At 41.2% G+C, this 26474-nt stretch overlaps 1 protein-coding gene across 1 annotated transcript in view; it reads right to left on the bottom strand.

Moving 5' to 3' along the window:
• Positions 1-26474, bottom strand: part of LOC134638420 (protein unc-13 homolog B-like) — a 191056-nt gene that overhangs the window by 114514 nt on the left and 50068 nt on the right. The window contains exons 10-12 of the mRNA XM_063489023.1: positions 9046-24840; positions 7496-7783; positions 6888-6975 (exon numbers count right to left, since the gene is read on the bottom strand). Coding sequence (XP_063345093.1) covers positions 6888-6975; positions 7496-7783; positions 9046-24840 — 16171 coding nt within the window. The remainder of the gene's footprint in view (positions 1-6887; positions 6976-7495; positions 7784-9045; positions 24841-26474) is intronic.

The raw sequence follows: 26474 nt of genomic DNA, 5'->3' as shown, positions 1-26474 counted from the left end.
TTGCTTCCTGATGAAGATGGATGCATGGGTGGAGTAAGGGTTGTTGGAAAAGGCAGCTATACAAACTGAATTTAAAAGGATGTATTATACTTTTTATTCTTCAGACTCCCTTCTGATTGGCTGCCCCTTGTAAACATAAGGCTTGAACAGCAGGTCGGTAGGGCCTACCTGCTAAAAGTCAGAGCTGTGTACCTGAAATCACCATAATAAGGGTTTAAAAAGAGAAAAGAAAATACCAGAATCACAATATTTGGAGCATTTACTTTTTCACAAACTGACTTAATTATTTAAATTGATGATGGCAGCCTAACTATGACAGAAAATGAAAAAACCACAATAAGGCCACTTTAAATAACAATATTGTAACAGACAGTGTATTCACACATATAAGTATGACTACATGAAGTGCACTGTTACTGCCCTTATGGTGTACTTGTCAAAACTGTCAAAAAAGATGTCCACCTTCACCTTGACATGTCACTATCTGGGCTTTGCAGTGGAAAGAGAGGGACAAACAATATTCAGTCAGTAGGGAGTGATCCACTGCATATGTTATGAAGCCATTACATATTTATGGATGATAAAATGTCCGTTTCATTTAATATTTCCCAAACTGTGGGGCAAAGAACCAAAGCAGGTAAAAATATGGAGTGCAACTCCACTAACAAAGGTTAGCAGTCTTTATTTTCACAACCTGGGTCCTTTTTTATTATTAATATTTGATAACAAATGAATTCTTTGTCGGCTTCTTTGTTTGAGTGCATGACAGAAAACAGAAGTGTTTAGTACTGAGAGCATCTCAGAAGAAAATGTGGCAGCTAAATATGCTGTCAACATGAAAAGTGTCAGCCATCATTCAGGTATGTGCACAGTTTTCCACGATCAGTTAGGAACACTGTACTCTCCAAATTCAAGTAATGCACAAGTACAAAGAGTAACATAATAAAGTAAATGCAAGTATCTAAACTGAGACATGGCGAATGAACTAACACCAGCAATTACATCTGGAAATATACGGAGCTTAGCATTGTTTAGGAAAAGGCTACAATTTTGTCAGATTTCTGTTTTCAGTGTTAGCACACATGGCCTAAGGGTTCGGCCAATACCCTTCAACGCAGTCAGAGGCAACTCTCATTTTCTAAGATGCTCTAGCCTGTGCACAGTTGATGCTGCCTCTTTGCATCCCATTTCCATCCAACACCTCATTTTTCTTTCCCATTCTGACTTAATCAACGTCAAATCTCTTGTCACTGACGTCTTCTCCGTCTGTCCTGGGGTCGTACCACTGATGCCCTCACCTCTGGGTTTCCACGTGTGGACGTGAAAGTGGTGAGGTCTCAGAATAGAGATGTGCCGCTAACATATGTATTTTACAGTAATGATCCTAACTGACCGCTCCTCCTCTCGTCATATAGAATACAGTTCCAGTAATATCTGGTGACTTGATGGTCAACATCTATGATGTATAAGATTACATCATAGATGTGTTCTGACATATTGCCTTACAGTGAGATACAGTTATATGCTGCTATAACCAGTGAAAGAATTGATTGCAGTTTGTTCAGCCGTCAAATCTTTTCTTCGATATCAAACAGGATTTCTAGCTAAAAACTGAACATTTAGAAGCTACATTTAATCTCCAAGCAGAACTCCCAAGAACACACGCTAATGAGCATCAACTAGCAGCACAATACTTGTGTAATTGGTCACGAAAGGTGAAGGATCTGATGTGCTTTCTCCTCTCGGTTTTGCAAAAGATCAAAGGTGGCATTTAAAGAAACGATCTCTTGTTGATAAGCAGCTCGGGACTGGATGAACTAATTATTCTCTATGATCTGTCCTGGAGTGGCTTGCAAAGGCAGCAAAGGCTTTTCACCTGTAAAGTAGGAGGTGGAGAACTTTCAAGTCTTTTATTCTGTTTGCACCAAACACAAATGACACAGACGACTGGAAAAGCAGGTCCCAAAAATTATATCTCACAAAGGGAGGAGAATATTAATACCTTCAAAGCTTTTCCACTGGAGCTTTGACACTGTTTGTGCACTTATACATCAAGTACTTGTCGCACCTCAGAAAAAAACAAATGCGTGGAACCGCCCTAAAATCTCTAAAATGCTGAAAGAAGAAAATTATGAACAAAAATATTAATCCAACTGTGGGATTGTTAACTTTAGGCTGGACTATTCTAATTCGGTTCTATTAGGTGTCTGAAGAGCCTTCAGCCAATCCCAAATCAATTTTAAAATCCTTCATCTTATAGTAAATACAAAAAGCTGAGATGACAGAGGTTCATTCATATCTTTAATACCCCATCAACCATTTTATCCAAGTTGCTCCCAGAGTTCAGGTGTATTTGTGATTCCTTCCCAAAAGCGGAAAGAAAGGCAGGACCTTTAGCGACTAGACTTCTTTCCTGTGGAATCAGCCTAAGTTCACCTATTCTCTTGGTGAGCTTTCATTCTGAAATGCATTGAGCACCACACTTTTCAGTGTCTAAGGTAGTCTGATAGGGTTCAATAGTTCTTCGGCATCCAAAACAGGCACAGGCAAAAGTGAAATGATGGTGTCAACACTGACATAAAGACGTGTAACAGATATGTCTGAGAAGGCTTTTTTGCCTTTATCTAAACTAAAATAGTACGTTTTAACATAGCTTCAGTGGCTTAAAAAACAAACTAATTTTTGAGTCAGAAAAATCACAATAAGGCTAAAATATGTGGAGAAGGAATTCTTGACCAAGCGTCAGGAGTGAGAATGTGTTAGTTTAATCTTAGAGCCCAAAGGTCATTTAGAACCGTGTGTTCAAATATATTAATTTAAAATGAACTTGTCTTTTTTCCTGTAGTGTGTGCCTTGTCCTCTGTGCTCTCTCCTTCTGAGTTTCCCGGCTCCAAAGCTGTGTGTTCCTGTTCTGCAGCGACCTGCTCCAATGTACACTTATTTAGTTTGTTTCTTCTTTACTTTGTTTGCTTTTCCCTCACTTCAGCCATGGAGGCAGATGGCTGCCCTCCCTGAATCTGGCTCTGTTGGAGGTGTCTACATGTTAAAAGGGAATTAGTTCTCTCCAGTATTGTCAGGTGTTGTTGGATTTCTCCCTGTGATATTTTAAAGTTTTTGCCTCAGAGTCTAAAGTACCCACAGTTGACTGATGTTATTGCGAACTAAGACTATGAATATATATGAATAAAACTGAATTTAACCTATTTTCTAATCTTAGCCAAGAGCTTATCAGTGTTACCTGGCCAGGTGCAAGACAGAGCTGCTTTTAAAGCTCTGCAATAATGTCTCATTGAAACCCTGTGACAGTAACAACCTCCACATTAAACCTAATATAATATTGTAGGGTGTCATTACCATGCTATCTGAATCTTGTTTAAAACTTGCACTTGGTGGGTCATTAATCTAAATTCATAAGATAAGAAACATAACAATGGCATTTAAAAACTAGTTATGACTAAAATGCCTGCTGCTGGCATCAGAAGAAGGTGAGGAGAGGAAATAAGGGGGAAAAAAGACTAAAACAAACCCGTGATTCAAAGAAATATTACAAAAGTGGCCAAGGACCTCTAATCTATGAGGACAACTTGAAGGTTTCTTCAGATAGAAAGCACTCGAGGTGACTGTGAGCCACAAACATGTCAGTTCAAAGAGAAATTAATGCAGAGGGGCACTAAACGAAGCACTAAATGGAATCATGAACCATTTCTTGTTCTTTTTCTGACATTTTCAATAGCTCTTTAACTTTCAATGCCAAACTAGAACCACTAATTCCAAGTAAACACACACCTGTAGTTGTAATAGTTCAATGTCGCACTGAACTCACATAACAAAGCAGCCATTTTGTGTAAGGTCCCAAATTTACCTCCTAAGAAGTGCCGTCAAAAGACAGATTTGATTCATGACAGAGCACTGATGAGCTTTATTGTTTAAGAAGACAGAGAGTCACAGATGGGAGATGAGTCATAAATAATTTAACATAAACTTAATGGCTCCTGATGGAAACTTCTCGCTTCTGTCAGCCTCCTGCCAGGTAGGTCAGTAAGTTAACTGGGATTCTATGTTTTGCTCAAGGGCTCTCCTCTCAGCACGGGGCCGTGAACCCACTTGCCCCCCCGCATTAAGCCAAAGTGAACTAAGCTTGTGGCATTTAAGAGGCCACGTTTCCAAGTGAGCAATCTCACTGCTGCCAGACTATCTACTGAGATTTGATTCTTCTCTGTGATGCATGCCGTTTCTTCTTCTGCCCAAGAAACAAATGAGAAATGAGAATGTGAAATAACCCAAAGAAAAATGAACACAAAAGCAGATCTCAAATGTGACTGTTTATGAGTGTGAGTGTAGATACTTATTTCCCATCTAGGGACAAAACTATGGACACCACAAACTAACTATTAGGGTTAAGACTGTGCTGTAGAGTCCACATGTATATAGAACATATATTTATTCATTAGTATAAAGGAGGGACAATGGACTGATTGCTATACTGTCAAAAAAACTGCAGGAACACTTTTTAACACGTCTAAGAGTATAACAACAAATCAAATACATTTCTGGGATGTTGATCTGAGGAAGTAGCAGAGGGGGGTGTTAATCTGTTTCAGCTGCTTTGATTTTTATTAAATTAACAACACCTGCAGTAGAGGGGCAACGATGAGACAACTCCCAGAACAGGAATGATTTTGCAGGTGGACATTTTTCCCTTCTCATCTTTTCTGTTTTTCACTAGTTTTGACTAGGGTCAGTGTCACTACTGGTAGTGGCACAGGTAGTCCAAGAAGGTGGCCTGAGGGCCTGACGTCATGTAGTTAGCCCTGTGTTCACTGCCCAGCACCTTGGAGCTTGACTGGTATTGCCAATACCAGAAATGGAATGGAACCTTGAATATGTGTGACAAACATGAAGGGGTCTGAAGGGCAGTCTTATACTGCCTGTAACATTGTTCAGTATGACTGGTTTGTTGGTGGGGCAGGGGGGCATATCCACGGACTTATCCACAGCCTTCTGTAGGGTAGGAAACATCTCAGCCATATATTTCCTGATACCATTGTTCATATTTTGCACTCTTCCCATTGTAGAGCACTTAATGATATATGGACTATGTTAACGTTTATTTAGTCTTGCTGCCTGATCAACCAATTTATTAAGATCACACGCCCTCACAGATTCTCTCATTACATACTAGAGCAGGGGTAGGCAACTCCAGGCCTCGAGTGCCGGTGTCCTGGAGGTTTTAGATGTGTCCTTGATCCAACACAGCTGATTCAAATTGTTAAATGACCTCCTCAACATGTCAACATGTCATGTCAGTTCTCCAGAGGCCTGGTAATGAACTTATCATTTTATTCAGGTGTGTTGACCCAGGGTGAGATCTAAAACCTGCAGGACACTGGCACTCGAGGCCTGGAGTTGCCTACCCCTGTACTAGAGGTTTCAGGACGTAGAGAGCAGCTTAAAGCATGAATGCAAACACAAACAAATTGAGATGATTATCACTTTAGGCGCTCATCAAAGTTTCAGACTTCATTAAGTGGTAAGTGAATGGTAAACAGACTGGTTCCTATATACCGCTTTTCTACTCTGAGCACTCAAAGCACTTTCCACAACTTGCCTCATTCAACCATTCAGACCCATTCATACAAGCACCTTTTCTAAGCTTTTTCTATGCAAGTGCTTTCTATCTGCCATGCACGCACATTCATACTCTGATGGATGCATCGGAGGTCACAAAGTGAAAACAATATGAATATTACAAAGCAAAAGCTCAGAGTGTTTAGACAACAGCTGTTTCCAACTTATATTTAATTTACCTGAGTTATTATGAGAATCACTGGTAATAACTAACTTTTCTAACTAATATAATAAAGTTACCCGATGTGCAGCAGAACTAAAAGACACTTAATTAGAAATTAAATGCAAGGAAAATGTAATTACAATACATTCATTTTCACAAGTTAAAGAATTTCTTATAGTGAAATAAACATTTAAAGTAAACTAGAAATATATCATACTAATTAAGCCTATGCCTGTGGTAAAAATATTTTCTTTGTGTGTGTGTATGTTTGTGTGTGCACTTGCAGAAAAATTACGAGGCTACAATATCGTCCTTAGTCTAAAGTCTGATTTGATATGTACAAAACTATATTCTCTATTAGTTGCTTTATTCAAAACTTTCCCAACCCCAACATTTTATTTATTGCTGCAGTTATATTCTCCAGGGTTTATGTCTCTGCACAGCCTAAAATGTAAAGCAAACCATACTTCTTTGTTAACAGTTTTTACTTCTTAGCATACAGTGATTTGAGGCAAGGCCATATTATTTGAAGAAAACATACACACAATCTCCCATCATTTGATGACTTTCAAAATGACAAACAGGTCAGAAATGAGTGTAACATTTGCAGTACTCAGACCCCAGTCGACCGCAAACCACCCTCAGGTGTTTGGTACTATAATAATGAATCTTTTTAACTTGCAGTACCATATCTTGGAACTAAAACCTTTCTGTAATAGTAGAAGTGATAGCTAGATTTGAAGAAGCCAGTGAAGAAAAGGAGTTTCCCAGATCAAAGCAGAAATCCTTAAGGAGCGCAAAATTGGTGCAAATTGCTGTGGCATGACTTGAAACTCAACCAACCCAGAGCAGTAAAGAGGGAGAGCATCATTACATGAAAGAGAGTGGAGAGAGAGAGAGAGAGGGGGAACAGGAAATGTTAATGTGTCTGTATCTGTGTTTGGGATTTGGCTGTTTTGTATTTCTTATGCTCTCTAGTATTGAACGTCTACTAAATACAATGAACTGATTCTAAAATGTATGCAAGGCATGCAATAAGTTTTTGCAGTGAGTGTGTAAGAGCAGAGTATAGAGACATGAGAAAGAGTCTTCCTACCTCGTGCAGTTTCACTCTCACTTTGTTGTAGGCTTTCAGCCAGCGAACTTTGGATGGAGAGCAGGGTGGAGGGCCATCTGCGAATAAACTGAGGACCAAGAAGAGATCAGCTTTTGGACACATAGACAAGACCGAAATCAATCAACATAAAATAAATGTTTTCTCGGCTAAATCTGGTCAGCCAGTCATATATTTAGTTTAAAAATAATCATTGAAAATTTAACCATTTTTATTCTGGCTGAACTGGTCTCAATTTAGCCCAGTTTGAGCATCGTTTTGGACACTATGTAGTCTTAATACAGATCCAGCAATCCCATCCAGCAAAACTCATTGAAGACAATGTTGCCAGATATCTTGGCTGTCTGAAAGATGAAAGGACATCTAGAAAAGTCATAGCTGTAAAGGGTTAGGGTTTGCCTCTGGAAAAGTCATCTTTTCAACAAGTATTTATTGGGTAGGTTGTCGTCACTACTTTGTTACTAAAAGCCAATAATTCCTACTGGTATCTCACAAACTAAATGCTGTGTACAGCGACGGATATTTTGGTTAGGATTACCAGCTCAATTACTTTAAATATTTTTAAAAATGACAATGCAAGACCCACATACCCATTTGTCTGACTCTTGTTATCGCAGTTGTCCAAGGTTGGTTTAGGAAGGATGTCTGAAGAGTCCTTTAAATCTTTCTTAGAACCAGGCTCTGGCAGTGCATGCACATCCTTTTCAGCATCGTCCTCTTCTTCCTTGTTCCAGTTGGACGGCTGGTTTTGGAGAGGAGGGCGAGGCTTACTGGGGTGGCAGGACTCTACATGTCGGCGCTCTTCAGGCTCAGAGCTCAGCTGGGAGCTGACTGGGCTGAGGTTGCCTGACGAATCAAAGTGGCTGCTGTCTGGAGGGCTGTAGACAGCAACATCACAATTTAGAATACAGAGCTGATTTAGACAGAAAACTAGTATAAAAATCCAGGTTTTATTCCAAAATCAATATAGAAATCTGCAATTTACAAAATGGTAGTAAAGAACTGATTGATTGTGGATATTTTATTTGCTTTAATACTGAAACAAATTTCAGTTTGCAATGGCAGACATGATTTTGGAATGAAACATTAAAGGATCAAATGGGAATATAAGGGTCAAAGGATACTCTTTATCATATCACAAAGAATATCACACACAACAAGGAAAACTAAGAGGGTTCAGGAAGATAAGTTGATTAAATACATTTCTGTAATAGTCAGATCAAGAGAGGTTCCACCAGGACTGCAAAGTTGATGGTCATGACTATGTGACTATCTGCCACCACCGGAAACTTCGTGCATTTTTGGTTGATGTGTCATTTTTACTAATTTTGCAATCTGCTTCTCCATGTGGCATAAGCTTTCTGCATGTTGCAGAAAGCACCACCACTCGTTAAAAAATGTGCACAACTTTTAAGAGCATGTGCAAGTTTAAAGCAATGTTTGCATGTTAGTAAATAAAAAGTTAACCTGTTTAAGTAATAGGGATAAACCTGATAAATCTCATAAGTCATCGACTCAAGGGCTGGAAGACTGAGACTCCTGGCTCTGTGCTTTAACTTGCACGATTTACTTTCTGTTGGGTGTAGGCCAAACCACTTCTCCTTGCTCCTTTTATTCCAGAGTCCAGCCTGCCTCCACGGTGTACGCTGTAATGCCATGATAAATCTATCAGTGTGATTCATATAAACAAATTGGCTAAGGCTTGGAAATAATTCAGAGAACTGCAGGGGACAGAGGAAGGAGGGGCTTTTTAACCACCTCACCAGTGAAAAGGTAATAAATAAGAGCTGCCGGTTACTTCATTCATTTTGCTTCCATCACTGTCACAAAAGCTATTACTGAGGTGGTGTAAGCACAAAATAGCTGCAGTACATTTACACTTGATGGTTAGCACTTTCTAAACATGTTCCTAAACATTTCCTGTGCCTCGTTCATGTCAGATATCTGGTAACTGGTTTCCATGTATGGCTATGGAGCCATACAAGAGTTGCAGAATGAGGATGGGACTGGAGTGTCCTAATGAAAACTAATTAGGGAAAAGGGGGAAAAATGGGAAAAGAAAAGTGGGAAAAGGGCTGAACATTTATCTATGCTAGCATGATAAATGAAGAATGTCATTTATCATGTACATTGCACTAGCCTTTTCATAGCTTCCTTTGTTAAGTGTTCCTTTGGTTGATCCATTTCCAGTTCTGCATGCACGACATCAGGTGCGTTTACTTCACTCTTATCTAACTCACATGGGGTGACCATTAACTGAGGTGTATCTAAGCTTTCTATTTGGGAAACTGAGTGTGAAGGAACACCAGACAGAGGTGACTGTGCTAAGCTGTCACAGCTTCCTGTTTTTGAAGTTTCTGTTGGTCCTTCTGTATCACTGCCATCTTCACTTTCAGTTTCTCCAGAACCTGGGGAAGGTTTATCAGGTTCTGGATCATCACATTCGGTAGGTTTTGGAGTTTCAGACTGAGGCTCTACGCTGACCACAGGAGGGGTGGATTCAGGTCTGGGAGAGTCAGAGTTACCAAACATTGAGGTAAGTTTCATGCCGAACACAGATGAAACAGATGCTTCCTCCTTTCCAGTTGACTTTTCATCATGGAAAATACCAGCTGAAAGGCTTTTAAAACCAGAAAATAGACCACCATCAGTTTGTTGTGTCTGAGGTGTCTTTGAAGCAGTGGCTGGAGATGTTGAGGTGGAGAAAAGGGATCCAATCGATGATGTACCTTCAGCAGCTACAGACAAAAAGCCTAATTTTGGGGCAGTGAGACCTGGAATTTCAAAGATGCCCTTGTTTTCAGGAGCTGTGGGCGGTGCTGCTTTGTCAGACATTGCAGTAACTGGCCCTTCTGAATGCTCTACATGTTCATCATCCCCTGATTGTTTCTCAGTAGTTTTAATAATAGATTCAGTGAGAGAATCTCCTTCTGCCTCCGTTTCTTCTTTTTGTTCTGTCTCCTCCACTAAACCTTTTTCAGGAATTTCAGATTCCTCTGTGCTCTTGACATGTCCATCTTCAGATAAAGGTATCTCTGGTTTTTCAGTGATTGCACAGTCTGTCACATTAGCGGAAAGCTCATCAGGTCCACACTGTGTACCAGACTGTTGAGTTTCCTCAGGTTTTGTTGTCTCGGGACCTTTGAACATACCAAGTAAGTCACTTGTAAGAGATTCTGAAGCAATACTACTTGGAAGGCCAAAAAATGAGCTTTTCTGTTGTTGCTGTTGCTGTTGCTGTTGTGGTGGTGGCTGACGAGGTGCAGGTGATGAACCAAAAAGTGAGGCAGCTGAACTTGAAAAAAATCCACCAACAGTTGGTGATTTACTTTGTGTACTTGGGGCAGAGAACATAGACATAAACCCAGAAAATGGAGCTGGTTCAGGTGGCTTTTGTGGCCCTGGCTGTCTTGGACCAGCCATTCTTGGCCCACTCATTCGTGGTGCTCCCATTCGCGGCCCACCCATTCTTGGTACTCCCATTCTTTGGACTTGTGGACCAAGAGGCCTGGTCATACCCGGCCTAGGTTGTTGTTGTGGTGGAGGAGTTGAAGGAGCAAGAGGTGGAATTGAGTTGGTACCAATGGTTTTTTCTTCATTTGTTGAAGAGGCCACTCCTGCCAAAGGTGAACTTTCAGGTACTTTTTCTGCAGGTTCTGTAGTAGCATGCTTTAATTCTGCCTCAGTTAGTTCCTTTATTGTCTCACCAGATGTGACTTTAAAGTCTGCCAAAGGTGTACTTTCACAGACTTTATCTCCAGGTTCTGTAATAGCATGCTCTAATTTTGCCTCAGTTATTTCTTTAACTGTCTCACTAGATGCGATTTTTGAGTCTTCTTGGGCGGCTTTTTCAGAATCTGAAACTGCAGTAACTACAGACTCTGCAGTAACTGTTTCTGGTTTTTGTACCACAGAATCAACTACATTAGTAAGTTCAGTGGATTTTTCCTCATCTGTCATTACCTTTTGTTCATCAGCAACTTTTTCCAGCTCACTAGTTAATTTTTCTATAACTGCCTTTGCTGTATTTTCTTCACTAGCATCTTCTGAAGTGTGCTCACTTGATTTTTCTATTTCCAGAACAGCTTTTTGTTCAAAACTGTCAACTTTCAAAGGCTCCTCAGTTAGTTTTTCTACATCTGCAACTACTGTCTTTTCTTCTGCAGCAACTTTCAAAGCCTCCTCAGATGTTTTTTCTATACCTGTAACACTAGTTTCATCTTCATCAGCAACCTTCAGTAGCTCCTCACTTGGTTTTTCAATCTCTGAAATTGCTAGCTCTGCATTAGTAACAGTCTTATCTTTAACTTTATTTGAACCTGTGTTCTTGTCAGTAGACTCACTAGAATCTTGCAATGCCATTTGCATAGTGTCATTTTTCTCTGAAAGACTTTTGATATCAGCTGTCTCTACTTCGTCACCTGTGGACTTACTTTCACCTTTCAAGCTATCAAGTTCTGATTCTGCAAATTTTCTCTCAACATCTACGCTATCTTTTATCTCTTTATTTTCTTTTTCAGTTTCTGACTCCACCTGACAAGCTTGTTTTTCAGCCTCCACAAGTGTCTCTTTAGAAGTCGTGATTTGAGTGTCCACGGTGGAAGCTTCAACAGTGTCTGATGCGTTTTCATCAAAAGGCAAGTTCTGTTGTATTGTGGATTTATTTTCTATATCTCGATCTGTCAAGGGAACAGACATTTTAGTAACATTTTGAGTGATGTCTGCGGTTGAATCTTTGACATCTTGGCATGCCTGTTCTATTTGAGATTCCATCCGAATTGACGATGTAGAAAGAAGCTCTGGGGATACAATTTTTTTGTTCTCAACACAGTCACTCTTTTCTTCTTCTGAGTCATCCTTTGTGCCTTGAGGTTTCACTTGTTCTGAGGCAATTTCCTCCTTATCTGATGATGTAGAAAGAGGCTCTGGAGAGACACTTTTTATCTTCTCAATGTGGTCATTTTTTCCTTCTTCCAAGTTATCCTCTGTGTCTGGAGGTTTGACTAGTTCTGAAACAATCTCTTCCTTTACAAAAGCAGTTGTTTCTTGTTCAGGTTTGGTTTCCTCCAAGAAAGACATCCCAAATAGACCAAACCCAGTTTTAGATTTGTTACTATCAGAACTCCCACCAAGTGAAAACACAGAAGAAACTTTGAAACCTTCTGATTCAGGTGGTTTAGAAACTGGTGATTGTGCTTCTGATCCTTGTTGGCTTTGTCCACCAAACATCGAAAACAGTCCTTTTCCTGTTATCTCTGAACCGCTGGGTCTTGGTGGTGTAACAGTTGGCCCAGGTGGGCGTACTCTAGGACTAGTTTGAGACTGGGCACCAAGACCACCAAACTTTGAAAACAAACCTGCTCCAGGGGTTTCTTTATTTGTAGTAGAACCAGGGAGTATGCCACCAAATATAGAAGATCCAGGAGAAGGTGCCCTCGGCGTAGCACTACCCATAGGTTGACCTCTGGGACTGGGTGGTTGCTGAGGTGCAGATGAACCAAACATGGAGAACAGACCCTTTCCTGGAGGTTCTTTGGGAGGAGGACCTCTAGGTCGCACACTTCCAACAGTTGGACCTCTTGGAGCAGGTGATGCTTGACTACTGGCTCCACCAAACATGGAGAATAAACCTTTTCCCTGTGGCTCTTGTGGCATTGGTGTTGTTTCTTTGGATCCAGGTGAAGATGGGGTACTTGACCCACCAAACATTGAAAGCAATCCTGTCCCAGGAGCGTCTTTGGCAGATGAGCCAGGAAGAATACCACCAAGTAATGATATACCAGGGGAGGAAGTCTGCTGTGAGTTTGGAGTAGAGCCACTAAATAAAGAAAATAATCCTTTACCTGCTTGCTCATCCTCAGGTTGATCAACCTTGCCAGCAGAACTGTCCTCCTTGGAAACTATTATTTCCTCTGTGAGAGGTTTGACAGGACTGGGCTCAGGTTCAGACAAGGAGACATCCTTTTGAGTTTCGTCATAAAGTGGTTGGACTTTTTCAGGTAATTTTGCATCTGAGACTGAGGGTAATTCTTCTGGTGACACATTTTCATGTGACTGTACTCCTTCAGACAGTACAATTTCTGAAAATGTGCTTTCCCTTTTATTAGCTAGAGTGTCAAGTGTTTCAGGAGCATTGGAGGATTTTATTACTGAAGTTGTATTGCCAACCTGGCCAGCCAGATCACTAAGTTGTTCAACCACATCAAGTGTTGTATTATCTGGAACTGATAATTTTGCATCCTTGGAAGTATGTTCAGTTTGTGGCTCATTGGCTTCAGTACTCTCTGATATTCCTTCAGCTCTAGAGAGGACATCATCCTTAGTTGAACATTTTTCAGTCATGATGTGCTGTGAGTCTCTCTCTGCAAGAGTACTACTTTCTGCAGTCAGTATAAGTGGCATTTCTGGTGAAGAGGTCTTGATTTGTTCTAATTCAGTGGATAGCTCTGTGCTACATATTTCTGTAGCTCTAGCCTCCTTAGATATCTCAGACTCTGAAACAGAATAATCAGGTGAAGAATGTTTACATTCTGCATCGGGAGCAGTTTCTTTAGAAACACTGGCCTGTGGGATTTCAGGCGTGCTGCATTCACTAAACTCATGCTCATTTGTCTCTTCTTCTGGTGAACTTGCTGCCGAGACAAAAATATGGGGCAGCCTGACATAAGGTTTTGGGTCACCTGGTTCAATTTGTGTCTCAGGTATTTCAGAGCCAATGCCAATGTAAATTGACTTTTGATGTTGACTTTTATCCTGTGATCCATTAGACAAAGAATTTTCACCACACTCAGTATTGCCATCGGAAGACTCTATGGCTACAGTTTGTTTGGAATGCTCTAGAATTTCATGCATAGATATGTCTGATTCTGGTACAAACATTTTATCCGTGATGACAGAACCCTCTTTGCCACCTGCTTCTGATGGTGTTTGTGAAGGTTCTGCTGAACTGTCTGAACTCAGAATTCCCTTGGGTGGCATGGTATCTGATGGCTTTGTTAGTACCTTTTCAGGAAAAGGCCTTTCTTTATCTTGTGTGTCTCTCTCTGGGATTGCATTTAGCATTGGCGGTGGTTGCTGATATTCTTGAGAAAGAGATGAAGGCAAACCATGTACTGGCAACTCACTAATGGTGGAAACCATAGGCAGTATCACTGGTGACGTTTCAGAGCTTATATCACTTAAAATGGAATCGTTGTTTCTGTGCTCCGATTTGCTTATTAGTGATTGGGTCGGATCTAGCTCTGTCTGTAGGGCTGCAGATTGATCCTTTGTCGATTCAGATGAAAAAGAAGAAGGTACTTTATCTTTAACCACCACTGATCTAGAGTCTTCAAAAGATTTTGTTTGTGTAACTGGATAGGTAATTTCTTTCCTGTTTAATATGTCATTATTTTCACTAGTCAATCTAGAACCAAAGTTAGCTTGGTCAGTAACAGGCAGAGAACTTGACACAATAAGACTTTGTGAGCTTAAAGCAGTTTTTTCTTGAAGCCCAGCAGGGGTTACTGGGGTGGTGGTATGTTTAATATCAGCTGTCATCTGTGTTCCAGTAAATTGCGTCGTTTGGTTCTCGGTTGTAGACATAAGCTGGTGGGACGGAGCAGCAGCTGGCATTGTACTGGCAGATGGTTGCGATCCAGCACCGCTGAATAATGAAATCAAACCCTTGACAGAGGTAGACCTTGCTGCTGTCACAGATACCTCTGGTTGTTGCAATTGAGCCCCAAAGTCTTGGTTAGGAAAGCTACTCTTTAATGGTTGTGCACGCACAGGATCACATTTTGTGGACTGTTGGGATATAGATGTGCTAATGTTCAAAGATTCAGTTGGTGTGGAATATTGCTGGACAGTGACATGTGCTTGGGTTTGAGTAGACTGTTTTGATAGTTCGAGAGATCCTGTCACAGATGCCTCTGGTTGATGCAATTCAGCCCCAAAGTTCTGGTTAGGAAAGTTGCTCTTTAATGGTTGTACAGGTACTTGATCATATTTTGTGGATGGTTGGGATGTAGATGTGCTTACTTTTAAAGGTACGGTTGGTGTGGAATACTGCTTATAAGTGACAGGGGTTTGGTATTGACTAGAATGTTTTGACAGTTCAAGAGGTCCTTTTGAAAAATCTTCTGTTGCCATACTTTGTACAGGTTGTATGCCAGAAGACTGTGGAGAAGGTTCAGGTCTAGGTTTGCCATCTGGTTGCTGACTAAGTGAAAGATTATGAACATTGTGTGTGGTGGGATCATTTTGAATTCTACCATACAGTTGATGGGTAGATGCAGAAGGCAATGAATGTCCATTACTTGATACTGTTTCACTGTTTGGCAGGTTTTCCTCAGTGCTCTCATAGCTGTCCACAGTTGCCTGCTTAATAAGAATTTTGGGTCTAGATATAATGTCAAACTGAACACTTGGATCATGTCTTTCCACCTTTAAAGGTATTGGCTGAGATGTTACAATTGCTGGAGTCCAACCAGTTTTAGCACCAGAATGTTGATATTGCTGTTGAACAGCTGAATGTTGGGTTTGCTGCTGCTGAGACAGTGGATCATGTTTTTTGTAATCAACATTTGCACAACTGATCTGTTGATATGCATTGTTTAGTGATGATCTCTTGAGTTCGTCTATAGCCTGAGGAGGCTGTGTCTTCATTTGAACAGGTACAAGAGATAACACTGAAGTAGTCAATGACTCAGAGTTTATTCCTGTTCCCAATTGCCATCTAGAATTTATTCCAGGTTGGATGGTAGAGTTTTTATCAGGTAAATATTCCCTGTATTGCAAAGGCTTCAGAGTATCTTCGCTGATATCTTCCGTACTGGCTGCAGGTGTGTATGGTTGCTGACAGTAGATACCATTTTGAGATTGTGATGAAATATAAGAAGAAGAAAGATCCTTTGTATCTTGATCTCTAACAACTGTGATTTTGTTTTGAAGATCTACAGTTAGGTTCACAATACCAACTGGTGTTTCCCTTTCTAATGGCCTTTCGGTTTTCCTTCTTTCAAACATTTCTTTTTTTGCTTTAACATTTGAAAAGTTCATGGGCTCTTCAGCTTTTGGCTCAATTTGATTACTTAAAGCACTAGGCTTTAGGCTGTCTTTTGCTGAGAAGTTCACTGGTTTATTTTGTTGCCACATGTCCTTAGAGATGGCATTTGGCCCAGAAAATACATCATTACATTGGTATGGAAATATATTTGTGTGTAATGTCTCAGTTTTGCTGATTCTACTCAAAACTTGTCTTCCTTGTTGATTTGCAGATTGTGTCACTATAAGTGGTACACCAACAGAACCATTTCTTACCATATTTGCCTTGTTTTTGATCAGTGGCACAACTCCAGTTGATAAGGTATCAGGCACTTTTTCAGACCATTTCTCCTGTGGTTTTGGAGACATGTCTAGGTAGCTTTTGATAGAATTAGCAGGTGCAGATATTTCTTGACATCCACTTTGAACATATCCTTGTTGTATTGGCACCTGTGAGCCAGCCACTGTTGGCTGCCTTTTAGTTTGTATCTGAGATAGGTGGGTTTCCACAATTAGTGGTACACCAACAGAATCTCCTTGTGAATATGAAAAGCCTGACGGTCTTATCCTTACCAGTGATACTGGATCTGAATAGTTTACCATCGCATCTGATTTACCTGTCTTTGTTGACATATCTAATGTGCTTTTAATAGAGTTTGCTGGAGATGTAGCAGGTGATTTCATTTGGGTAATGACTGATAGCTGTGAAGTTATCTGATTTGAATGGAGAAAGGCCTCAGATTTTCTGTGCCATGGTTGTTGACACAGAATAGAACCTGAGTGATTTTGAAGCTTACTCATAGCTGCTTGCTGGGCATTTGCATTTGAGCTTCTTAAGTTACCAAGAGGTACTTCAGATAAGCTATCAACAACTAATGGTATGCCAACAGAATTATTTCGTACAAATTCATGTGCACTTGGCTTGCTTCTTGTTAGTGGTAGAGCTTCAGAAAGAGTATCATTTGTTGCCACTTCTAGATGTGTCTCCTTAAATTTGGCAGAAGATTTAGAAGTCATGTCCAGTGTGGCCTTAACTGCATTGGCTGGTGCTGTGGCTTGACAGAGTGTTTTGCCAGTTTCAAGAGATTCTGTAAACTGTCCAAGAAGAGGTCGCTGCCTTGGTAATGATATCCTCCTATCACCACATGAAGTCTCCTCTTTTGTGTTAGAAGATCTTATTTGAATCGTTCCAGCAGTAAGAGGAAGCTTTTTCTCAACAGGAACAGAATTAGTATACTCTATTGTTTGTTCCGTTGGCTCTTGAAATTCTGCCTTATTTGACAAGTCAATGGATTCGTGACAACTGAGACTTTTGTCTGTCTTTTCAGAAGGTAATGTTTTTCTCCTTGTCAGTGGCAGTGCCTCACAGATAGGAACAGTTGGCACAACAGTTTGCTGAGTCTGCTGGGTTGTTTTCTTTTTAGACATATCTAATGTAGGTTTAATTGAGTTTGCTGGTGAAGTGTTCTTCTGATATTGCTCAGCTGTTCCATTAGACTGATAAGGAGGAGTTGTGGATATCTGTGGGCTTTGCTGCATTTGCAGGCCCACACCAACAGAGCAATTTGGTTGTGGTTCCTGAGTAACTACTTGTTTTCTCAAAATTGGGCTTAATAGCGGTGAGGTACATGCAGGTTGTGCTGATTTCGTTGTTGCAGTTTGTTTAAGACCACTATTGAGGCCAGAGGCTTTACTAGAAACATCAGTAACTGAAGAGCTAACACTACTGTGAGAACTCTCTGACAATTTGGAGGTAGAAGACGGCTTGGGTGAACTGTTTGCTTCAACTTTAGTGCAGTTTGTCTCAGTCATTATATGGGTACTCTGAGAGCCTGGGAGCTTTTGGATATGAACTGCAGAAGTTACATGGCTGGTTGTAACTTCTGGCCTGGACAATCTTCTCTCTGATTTCTTGTGAGGATCAGCAAGCCTATGATCAGTCTGAGAACATGTTGGACTTTGCTGTAATGTGTTCATAGTGCCATATTCTGAATCAGGCCATTCAACTTCATCTTCCTCAGTTTGTTTGGTAAGATCTACAGCAATGGTAGTCTGGCCAGTCAAGTCAGTGTTTGCCTGAGTATCAGTGGACTGTTTCTCTTTGAATCTTTTTAACTTGTACTTTGTGAAGTCAACAACTTCAATTCTCTGTGTAGATTTTACACTGTCATCAGTTGCACCTTTTTGTTTGACATTTTTGGTTTGGTTCATTGTGGCAGAAAAGTCTATGACTTTATTGCATATTTGAGAGCTGGCAGTGGTTAAAAGTGATGTCCGATTTCTATTGTAAAGGTAAGCTTCACTGTATGTATCTGAGCTGTCATTTAAAATATGTAACTGGGGTGTAAGTTGCTTAGAGGATTCTTGTGGTTGATTTTGAGACAGGGACGCACTTTCATCAGTTGCTAAAGAACTGTTCACGTTGCTAATGCTAGACATCCCTGTGACTGTGATTTGATTTGGTTGTGATAATACTCTGGGTCTCTCTGCTTGAGAGGGCTGTCTTGCAAGCCTATGTCGCTGTGGTGAAACTGAAGGTACAGTTGAGGTAGATGTTGTGGATGAAATCTTAATAGAAACTGCCTGTGATGGAGATGCTGCAGAGCTGACACCTGTACTAACAGCTGGTGGTGTCGGGAGTTTCCTTCCTGAATGCACAGGTCCTGGTATTTTTTGAGCTGATGGGCTCCCTGAAAGAATCCTTGATGTCTCTGAAACCTTGTTAGACACTGGTGGTGATGTAGCAGGTATTGATGACTGTATTCCAGTTTTACTTGTATCAGTCTTGGAAGACCTTTTAACAGCTTCTCCAGCAGCTGAAACTATAGAGCTTGACTTTTGTCTTGGTGGTTCTGCATGTACATCATCTGCAGGTGCAATCCGGATTTCAGGAATGTGGGAGTGTCTATTTGGAAAGATTTGTGTTGAACGATACCTTGGAGAATGTGCTGATGAGGTTGTATTTACATCTGCTATTGCCTGATTCTTCCAATATGGCCCTCCATGTCCACCTTTCAGTGACTTTAAAGTCAGATCAGCGGCCTCTATTGGTTCCTCTTGACAGTCACGAGTATTTTGTAACGATTCTACATTGATCTTTTTTAGCTTGTACACAGAAAAGTCTACAGGTGTTTCTGCTTGGGAAGATAGTGATTCCTGAAACATTTGAGAAAAGCTTTCCAAATTCATGTTCATTATTTTCTCACCCTTTTTGAGTGCAGAGGTTAGGTCCACAGGAGCGTCAGAAAGAACTAACCTGTTCTGCTGGTCACCTTGAATCCAGAAGCCTTCATTTTCAGTGTAAAAGGGGATTTTAAAACCACAAAGGGTAACTTTATCCCCTTCTTTTTGTTTCAGAATTTTAGCAATATTTTCAGTGATATTTCCTAGAGCTTGTACATCCTCCGGTGTAGCACAGGCATAGAGATGTTTACCAGCTCTGTCAGTTAAAAGAGAATAAATGTAATCCTCATCTGTATAGACATAATATCCACAGTCCCCAGTCTCAGCTGGCCACCACAGCCCTTGTTCCAAGAGTAAAAGCCATTGTTGATACCACTCAGAGTCCTTAAATAGCATTTCTTCTTCTGCATCTCCTGTAATGCCTGCAGATCTGCTTAAATCCAGGGCACCACGTCTTAAATCCATTGGACCCTTTTTTGTGGCAAGTTGTTTTAAAAACTCAGTTGCTGATTTCAAATCAAAGTCTTTATCTTTTAAATGACTAACAGTAGTTTCTTCCACCATTTTGCTAAATTCCTGTCGTCTGCATTCAGTGAGTGACTGGCATCTACTTAACTGGGTCTTTGTTTTTTCCGTAGACAGATTCAGCGCACTGCCTCTAACGATCCAAGGTTTAGCATTTCCAGCAAGATTATTCAATTGGTCACAGCTACTCCAGGATTTGTTATCTCTGCAGCTCATGTCAAACAGAATAACATCTTCACCTGGCTCAAGGAAACGATTTCTGCTTTCAAAAAGCTGGGCAGCAGAATCCCTCCAAGGATGTGAGGGTACATTAAAGCCACTAATGTCCATTTCTTTAGGATTCAAACATGTTTGATTCTCCCATTGAGGTGGTCTAACTGTAGGAGCCATATGCCCTTGGTATGTTTGGTAGCCTTCCTGAACTTGAGTTGCAAGGGATTCAGCAAGGATATAATCATTGAGTTGTTGCCACAAAAGAGCTTCAATAAGACACTGATGCTCATAGAGCTCTGGTGGAATAACACCATGCTCTGTAAAGTTGTATAAAAGATCCTTGTAACCATACTCATCTGCTGTTCCATACAAGAGACGTTGTATTTCCTCAAGATAACGTCGCGTTGGAGAAATTGTAGGATCTTGCAAGCCCTGAGAATGTGTGGCTTCTTTACAAGTGTCAACCGTGGAAGTGACTGGACTGCCACTCGTTAGAGTTGCTGTACTTAAATGGATATCCACCTTACTCTTTGGTAGTAAATGATCGAAGCAGCCTTTTTCATTTTCCTTTCCAGGAGCAGAAGTAGTGTCATTGGTGCCTGTTTTTAAAATACTTGATAACAGACTAGGAGACTTGCTACTTGCGCTGGTTTTTTGTTCTTCCTTTCCAAGTTGAAGAGTAGATGGCTGCTGTGTTTTTGATGGTGATTCCTCAGTGACACTAAAAAGGCTTTTGAGAAAACCTTTTTGAGATGTATTTTTTAAGTCCTTATTTTTATCTCCCACATCTTGGGAGGAATGCATTTCTACAGGTTTAGTTCTCTGAATCTGAGGTCGGCCCTGTCCTGTATGTGGCTGCTTTGGTTCCTGTATTTTCTGATCAGCAGGTGGGGACGGCGACTGTTCCACAGTACCTGAAATTTTGTTTAAAATGCCAGAGAATAATCCCCCTGATTCAGACTGAGCTGGAGTTTGTCCAGGCTTATCAGATGGCTGACCCCCCTGTACAGGTTGAGGAGGTGACGGTTGTTCCTGTGGTGCGCTGTCACCGGATGCAAGCTTAAGAAAACCTGAGAGCAAGCCTCCACTTTGACTTGGCTGCTGAGTTCCAGTTTGTTGAGAGCCTGTTTTACCAGATTGCTGCTGCTGTTGTTGCTGAGGTGATGTTTGACTGAACAGACCAGACAAAAATCCTCCTTGCTGACCTGTTTGAGATGACTGTTGACCTATAGGTTGGCTGGGTCCAGCTAAATTTGATTTATTGCCTTGTTGAGATGCAGTCTGTGGGGTGGGCTGTTGTGGTGCATTATCACTAGCAGCCAATTTATTAAAAAGCCCTGACAATAGTCCCCCCTGTTGTGGCTCTGATGCAGAGGCAGCACTTTGCTGAGGTATTTGGTTTTGTCTCCGGAGAGGTTGTCTGGTACCTTGTTGTGGTTGCTGTTGGTTTCTACTGACAGGTGGCTGTTGCTGAGGTGGAGGAGTAGGACCTGTTGAAAATAACCCAGAGAAAAAGCCTCCCTGTTGACTAGATGCTTGTTGAGTAATGTTAGGCCCTGGTCTTTGTGCTTGTTGCTGTTCAGGTTGACTCCCCACTGTAGACTGTGGAGTAGCTGCATCTGTAATTTTGCTAAATAATCCACTGAGCATCCCTGCAGGACTACTGGGAGGTTGCTGTGGTGGGAGTTGGTTTTGCCGTTGTAGGTTTTGCCTATTAGTGGGTTGCTGAATGGGCTGGTTCCCAGGTTTGACAGTCCGTGACTGGTTTTGTGAGTGCTGGGTTTGGTTAGCTGGAGCAGGGTCTTGAGCGCCCATTCCAAAAAGACCAGAGAGGAAACCACCTTGCTGAGGAGGATGTTCTTGCTGGGAACCAGTTTCTTGGAATTTTAGCAAACCTCCAAACAATCCACTAGGTTGTGGTGTTGTTCCTGTTTCTGTTGGAGTTGGTTTGGGGGGTGTTTGGTCTGTCTGTTGTTGCTGTTTGCTTGGTTTCTGGTCTGAGACTGCAGGCTGTTTTAGCTGTGGGTCAGATGGAGTCCCTCCTGACAAAATCCCTGCTGACTGAGTAGGAGTCATCCCTTGGCTCAAGTTTTGATCAGATCCTTCCATTTTTGCTTTATGGTCAGCCACTTCTGGTTGTAACTCATGGCTAGCAAGATTTGGTTGAGACCCAGACACTGTGTCTGTGGCTTTTTGTAAGATCCCAGATAACAGTCCTACAGATGATGGCTGTGTGGAAGTAGGCTGTTCTTGCTTTGGAGTTGAAATTTGGCTAGATTGCCCTCCTGGTAACGTGGATGAGGACTGATTTGTAGAAGCAGAGACATCAGAGGCAAATTTTAAAAATCCAGACAACAGTCCTCCTGACTGTTGTGTGGCAGAATTTTGCTGTGTTTGGGGAGAAGACTGGGAAGGTGGTGAAAATAGACCTGAGAACAGCCCACCCTGATGAGGCTGAGTGTTTCCTCCTTCAATTTTCTTTACAGAAGAATCAGAATCAGTTGATCCAAGTTTCAACAATCCAGAAAGAAATCCTTGAGTCTGTGAGGCTTCTGGTTGCGATTCATCTTGTTCCACAGATTTGGGAGGACTTTGATTTTTAGATGTTGCAGTTGATTCAGACTGAACATCTGGCTTGGACTGGGAATCTTTTTCAGATGACATTTGCTCTTGACACACAGTTTCTGTTTTGCAAACGGTGCCCTCTGTGATATCAGACACTATTTGTTCAGTTTGGTCAGTAGGTTTGGTTAATATCACGGTAGGAGTCATTTGTTGCTTCATGGGTTCCTTAGCTGGTTCATTTGGGGTTACTTTAAAAAGGTTTGAAAACCACCCAGTTTCTGTGTTTCCTTTGGGTAAACTTTCAAGAAGTGCTGCACGACTTGGAGAGGGTGTTCTTGTAGGGGTTGGGGTTGGACTCTTTGGTGTGGCACTGGCATCTTCACCAGACGCAAACTTAAGAATCCCTGATAGCATGCCCCCTTCTGCCTTTGGTGGGGCTGTTGTTGTGGAAATATTTTCTGAGAAAAATGGAAGTTTGAGTTTGGTACCTAAAAACGACTCATCTGCAGGCTTGGTGTCACTCTGCTGGGAACTTTCTGGAGGAGTTGTTGACATTAGTGAAGAAAGAGACTTTTTAAAAGGACTGAAAAATCCTGCTTCCTCTGAACTGCATTCAGGTTTTGGTTCAGGTACTGGTGAAGATTTTCTTTGCTGAACATCGGGTAGTTCACCAGAGGACTCTGTCTCTGGAAGAAGCTCTACTGACCCACTACCAGTTTCTTGGAAAAGCTCGATTGATCCACTTCCTGTATCTGGCAAAAGATCAACTGATCCACTGCCAGAGCCTGTTCTCATTTCACCTGATAATTGCCGGTCTGTTTGTGATCCCTCTCTAATAGTACTCACCGTTTTGTTTACAGGCCCTTGCTGGGAGTCACTGATTGGAGCAGATGCACTTCTTTGCTCTGATGGCTGAGGTGATGGGTCTCTAGATGGTGGTGCACTAGAAAAAAGTCTCAAAGGACTAAGTCTTCCTAACATGGATTCAAAACCAGATGTAGCTTGTTTCGAATCGCTTCCTTGTGAATCTGTACTAAGTGTCGCTGTCTGACTGGCGTCAGCTTGCTGGTTGGATTGGGAAGACTGAAATGGCAAAAGAGACTGAAGGGAAAACTTTTTTTCTGATGTGGGTTCCTGAGAGGCAGGTGGAACTATAGCTACGGGTGGGGAAGTACCACCACTTTTGGGAATAAATGAAAGCAGCTTTGAAATGCCTGACTCAGGTTGGGGTGATGATTGAGAGGTAGGTGGTTCTGTGGCAGTAGCACCAGAAGTTTCTGTGACTTCAGTATTTGCTTTGGGGATCAAAGAGAGAAGTTTTGAAATACCAGAGTCTGCTTGAGTTGGTTGGGGAGATGGAGTTGTGCCAGTAGCATCTCCCTCAGTGGCAGGCTTTGATCCTGTTATTGTACTAAACAATGAACTCATTGCATTCTTTACTCCAGCTATGCCCTGTTCAACAGCACTATCCTCCTTAATATCAGCTTTGACATCGTCATTACTACTCTCTTTAGGTTGCACAACTTTAGCATCAGTTGGCAGTGCTGGGAGTTTTCGTCTAACTGGTTTAGGCATTGATTCGTAGTTGCTGATCTCCTCTTCTTTTACAGCCAAGTATTCCGACACTGAGTGAACTAAACTCTTTAGTTCATCCATTGGATCTATATGTTCTTCACCTGGTTCCTTCACCGGCGACAACATAGGATCTTGTCCATGACTTGATCTCCCTTTACTTGAAAAGTCTTCTCCATAAGGTGGCATATACTTGCCAGGGTAGTAATAACTTTCATATTCATAGCAAGTATCTCCCTCAGTGAATGTCAGGTCATCTAATTCCTCCTCAGAGCCAAAGGAATACTGCATCTCATCTGAACCAACTGAGTTATATTCCCCTCTCTCCCTGATCCTTTCAGCCTCTTCCCGAGCAGCTTCCTCCTCACGAAAAGCTGCATAGTTCTCAAGTGTGTCTTCTAAAGCAGTTTTGGCCCACAGTCTAGTTTTGAAAAGTAGACTCTCTCTATCTGACAGCTGTCGTAGCTGTTTAGCAGAGGGTATTATATCAATTTCAGGAGGTGACGATTCATCCTCAAAGCTGCCGGCTTCCTTGTAGACTAACCGCACTTCTCCACTGCCGAAGGCACGCCTCCGTCTGTGTGTCCTGCCATCCGGCTCCAGCAAGTCCTCTGGGAAAAGTGCATCACATTCCACTGTCTGATAGAATCTGCTGACTCTGGACTCGGATGGACTGTCACTAATTTTATAGATGATGCTTTTGTCCTCATCCTCCCACATTTTCTGCTCAGCATCCAAGTAATCATCCAAGACACCAGAGTCAGGCACTTTATATTTACTCTCCCAGTCCTCCACGCCCATACCTGAATCAACAGGGATTATTTTTACTCCACCCTTACTGTTTGATTTCCTAAAAATAAAGTTAAAAGTACCAAGTGGGAAGCAGCAGAGGACGATGCAAAGAAAAAAGAAAGAAAAAGATATTAAGCATTAGACATGAACCAAAAGCAACAGATCATGCAGAAAAGAAAAGCACTGTAGATTACCTGTATAGTAAAAAAGAAAACGAAAGACAAGAAATACAGACAGAGGAAAAAGTATGTGATAGTGTGCAAATTTTCATGGTCCAATTTTTTGTCAGAAAGGTATGCTTTGACATATGTCAATTGTGATTGAGAGGTTTTCTGTTTTCGCAAAACAAGTTGGGTATAATGGCTTTTCTCCGATTTTGGCAATACATTATATAAAAAAAATATTGGTTTCCCATGGCAACACACTCTTTAAATAGAGTAAAAAATGCAACAGTGTGCATCTTATGAGCTACAACACTCATAAAAACCTTTTCTGATTTCAACCTTTACTGATCTGCCTTTCAAGGTCACCTTATTGTGCACCTCTGGACTAGTTCCAGTGTAGCTGCCATTTATAGGTCACTCTGTGGAAGTCCTGTGATCACTATTTGCTCATGCACATTTGCATTTCCATCATAGAATTCAAACAAACATCTGTGTCAAGGGTCATTACAGGTGAGGAGAGCTGTCTACAATGTGGACGCAACATAGCACAGTCAGGTCAGGAGGTCAGATACACAACAAAAGACATGCTAGGATTTGTGTGTGTGTGTGTGTGTGTGTGTGTGTGTGTGTGTGTGTGTGTGTGTGTGTGTAATTCACAGGGTTATGCACCCTCCATTTGTCCTTCACTGTGCCACTGTCAGCTTGGCTTTCTACTGTGACATGCTGAGGCATCCAAGGGGAGACATTTGATGAAAACAAAATTAACTGTGGTGCGTGCTTTCATGAATGCCGCAGCAACACCATCTTCAATCATCACTGCTGTACTTGCTATAATTTCTTTCCTAGATTATTGTCCTCTTTCCCAAATTGATATTCAAGTCAGTGGGACGCCTTTTGAGAGAGTGGTGGAGATGCATCTGAACATTACAGATGTAAAGTCGCAGTGGTCAGAGAGAGATTTAATTGAAAGGGCTATCATTCCTTTATATCAGATTTGGCTTTTGATTTTGATCGGTGAGGTACTCAAACATAAAAAAATTCAATCAATTAGACTTAATATACTTCAGTAAAAAGGTTTTGACAGAAGACAGTATGTTTATATATGCAGTGAGAGCATAGTTCACTCAAAAAGTGCCACTTCTGCTATCAAACTGTGGCCATTTAAAACAGGAGGGTAAAACATAAGGCCCGGGGCCCAGAATCGGCTCAGCAAAAATTCAAATCTGGCCCACTTGATGTCTTTGGAAAATGTACAGAAGGGCATAGACTTTAGACTTTTAACCATATTTTAGATAAAGACCACCCACACCGTCATCCACATTACAAAAGAAATCAAATAATAAAGAATCAAATTACAGAAAAGTTCCTATTTTTCACTTCATTTACTAGTGAAATGTTTTTATTGTGCGTCCACAGTAAAACGAATAAATAAAACAGGACAATTTCTGTCTAAAGTTCTAAAAGTTTGTTCTTTATAATTACAGGATAGTCTGCACAATGAGCTATTAAGTTATTCTGTAATTTTACA

Source organism: Pelmatolapia mariae, linkage group LG12, assembly GCF_036321145.2.
Source record: "Pelmatolapia mariae isolate MD_Pm_ZW linkage group LG12, Pm_UMD_F_2, whole genome shotgun sequence".
NCBI classification, from domain to species: Eukaryota; Metazoa; Chordata; class Actinopteri; order Cichliformes; family Cichlidae; genus Pelmatolapia; species Pelmatolapia mariae.
This window is presented reverse-complemented; position numbering and strand designations above follow the sequence as displayed.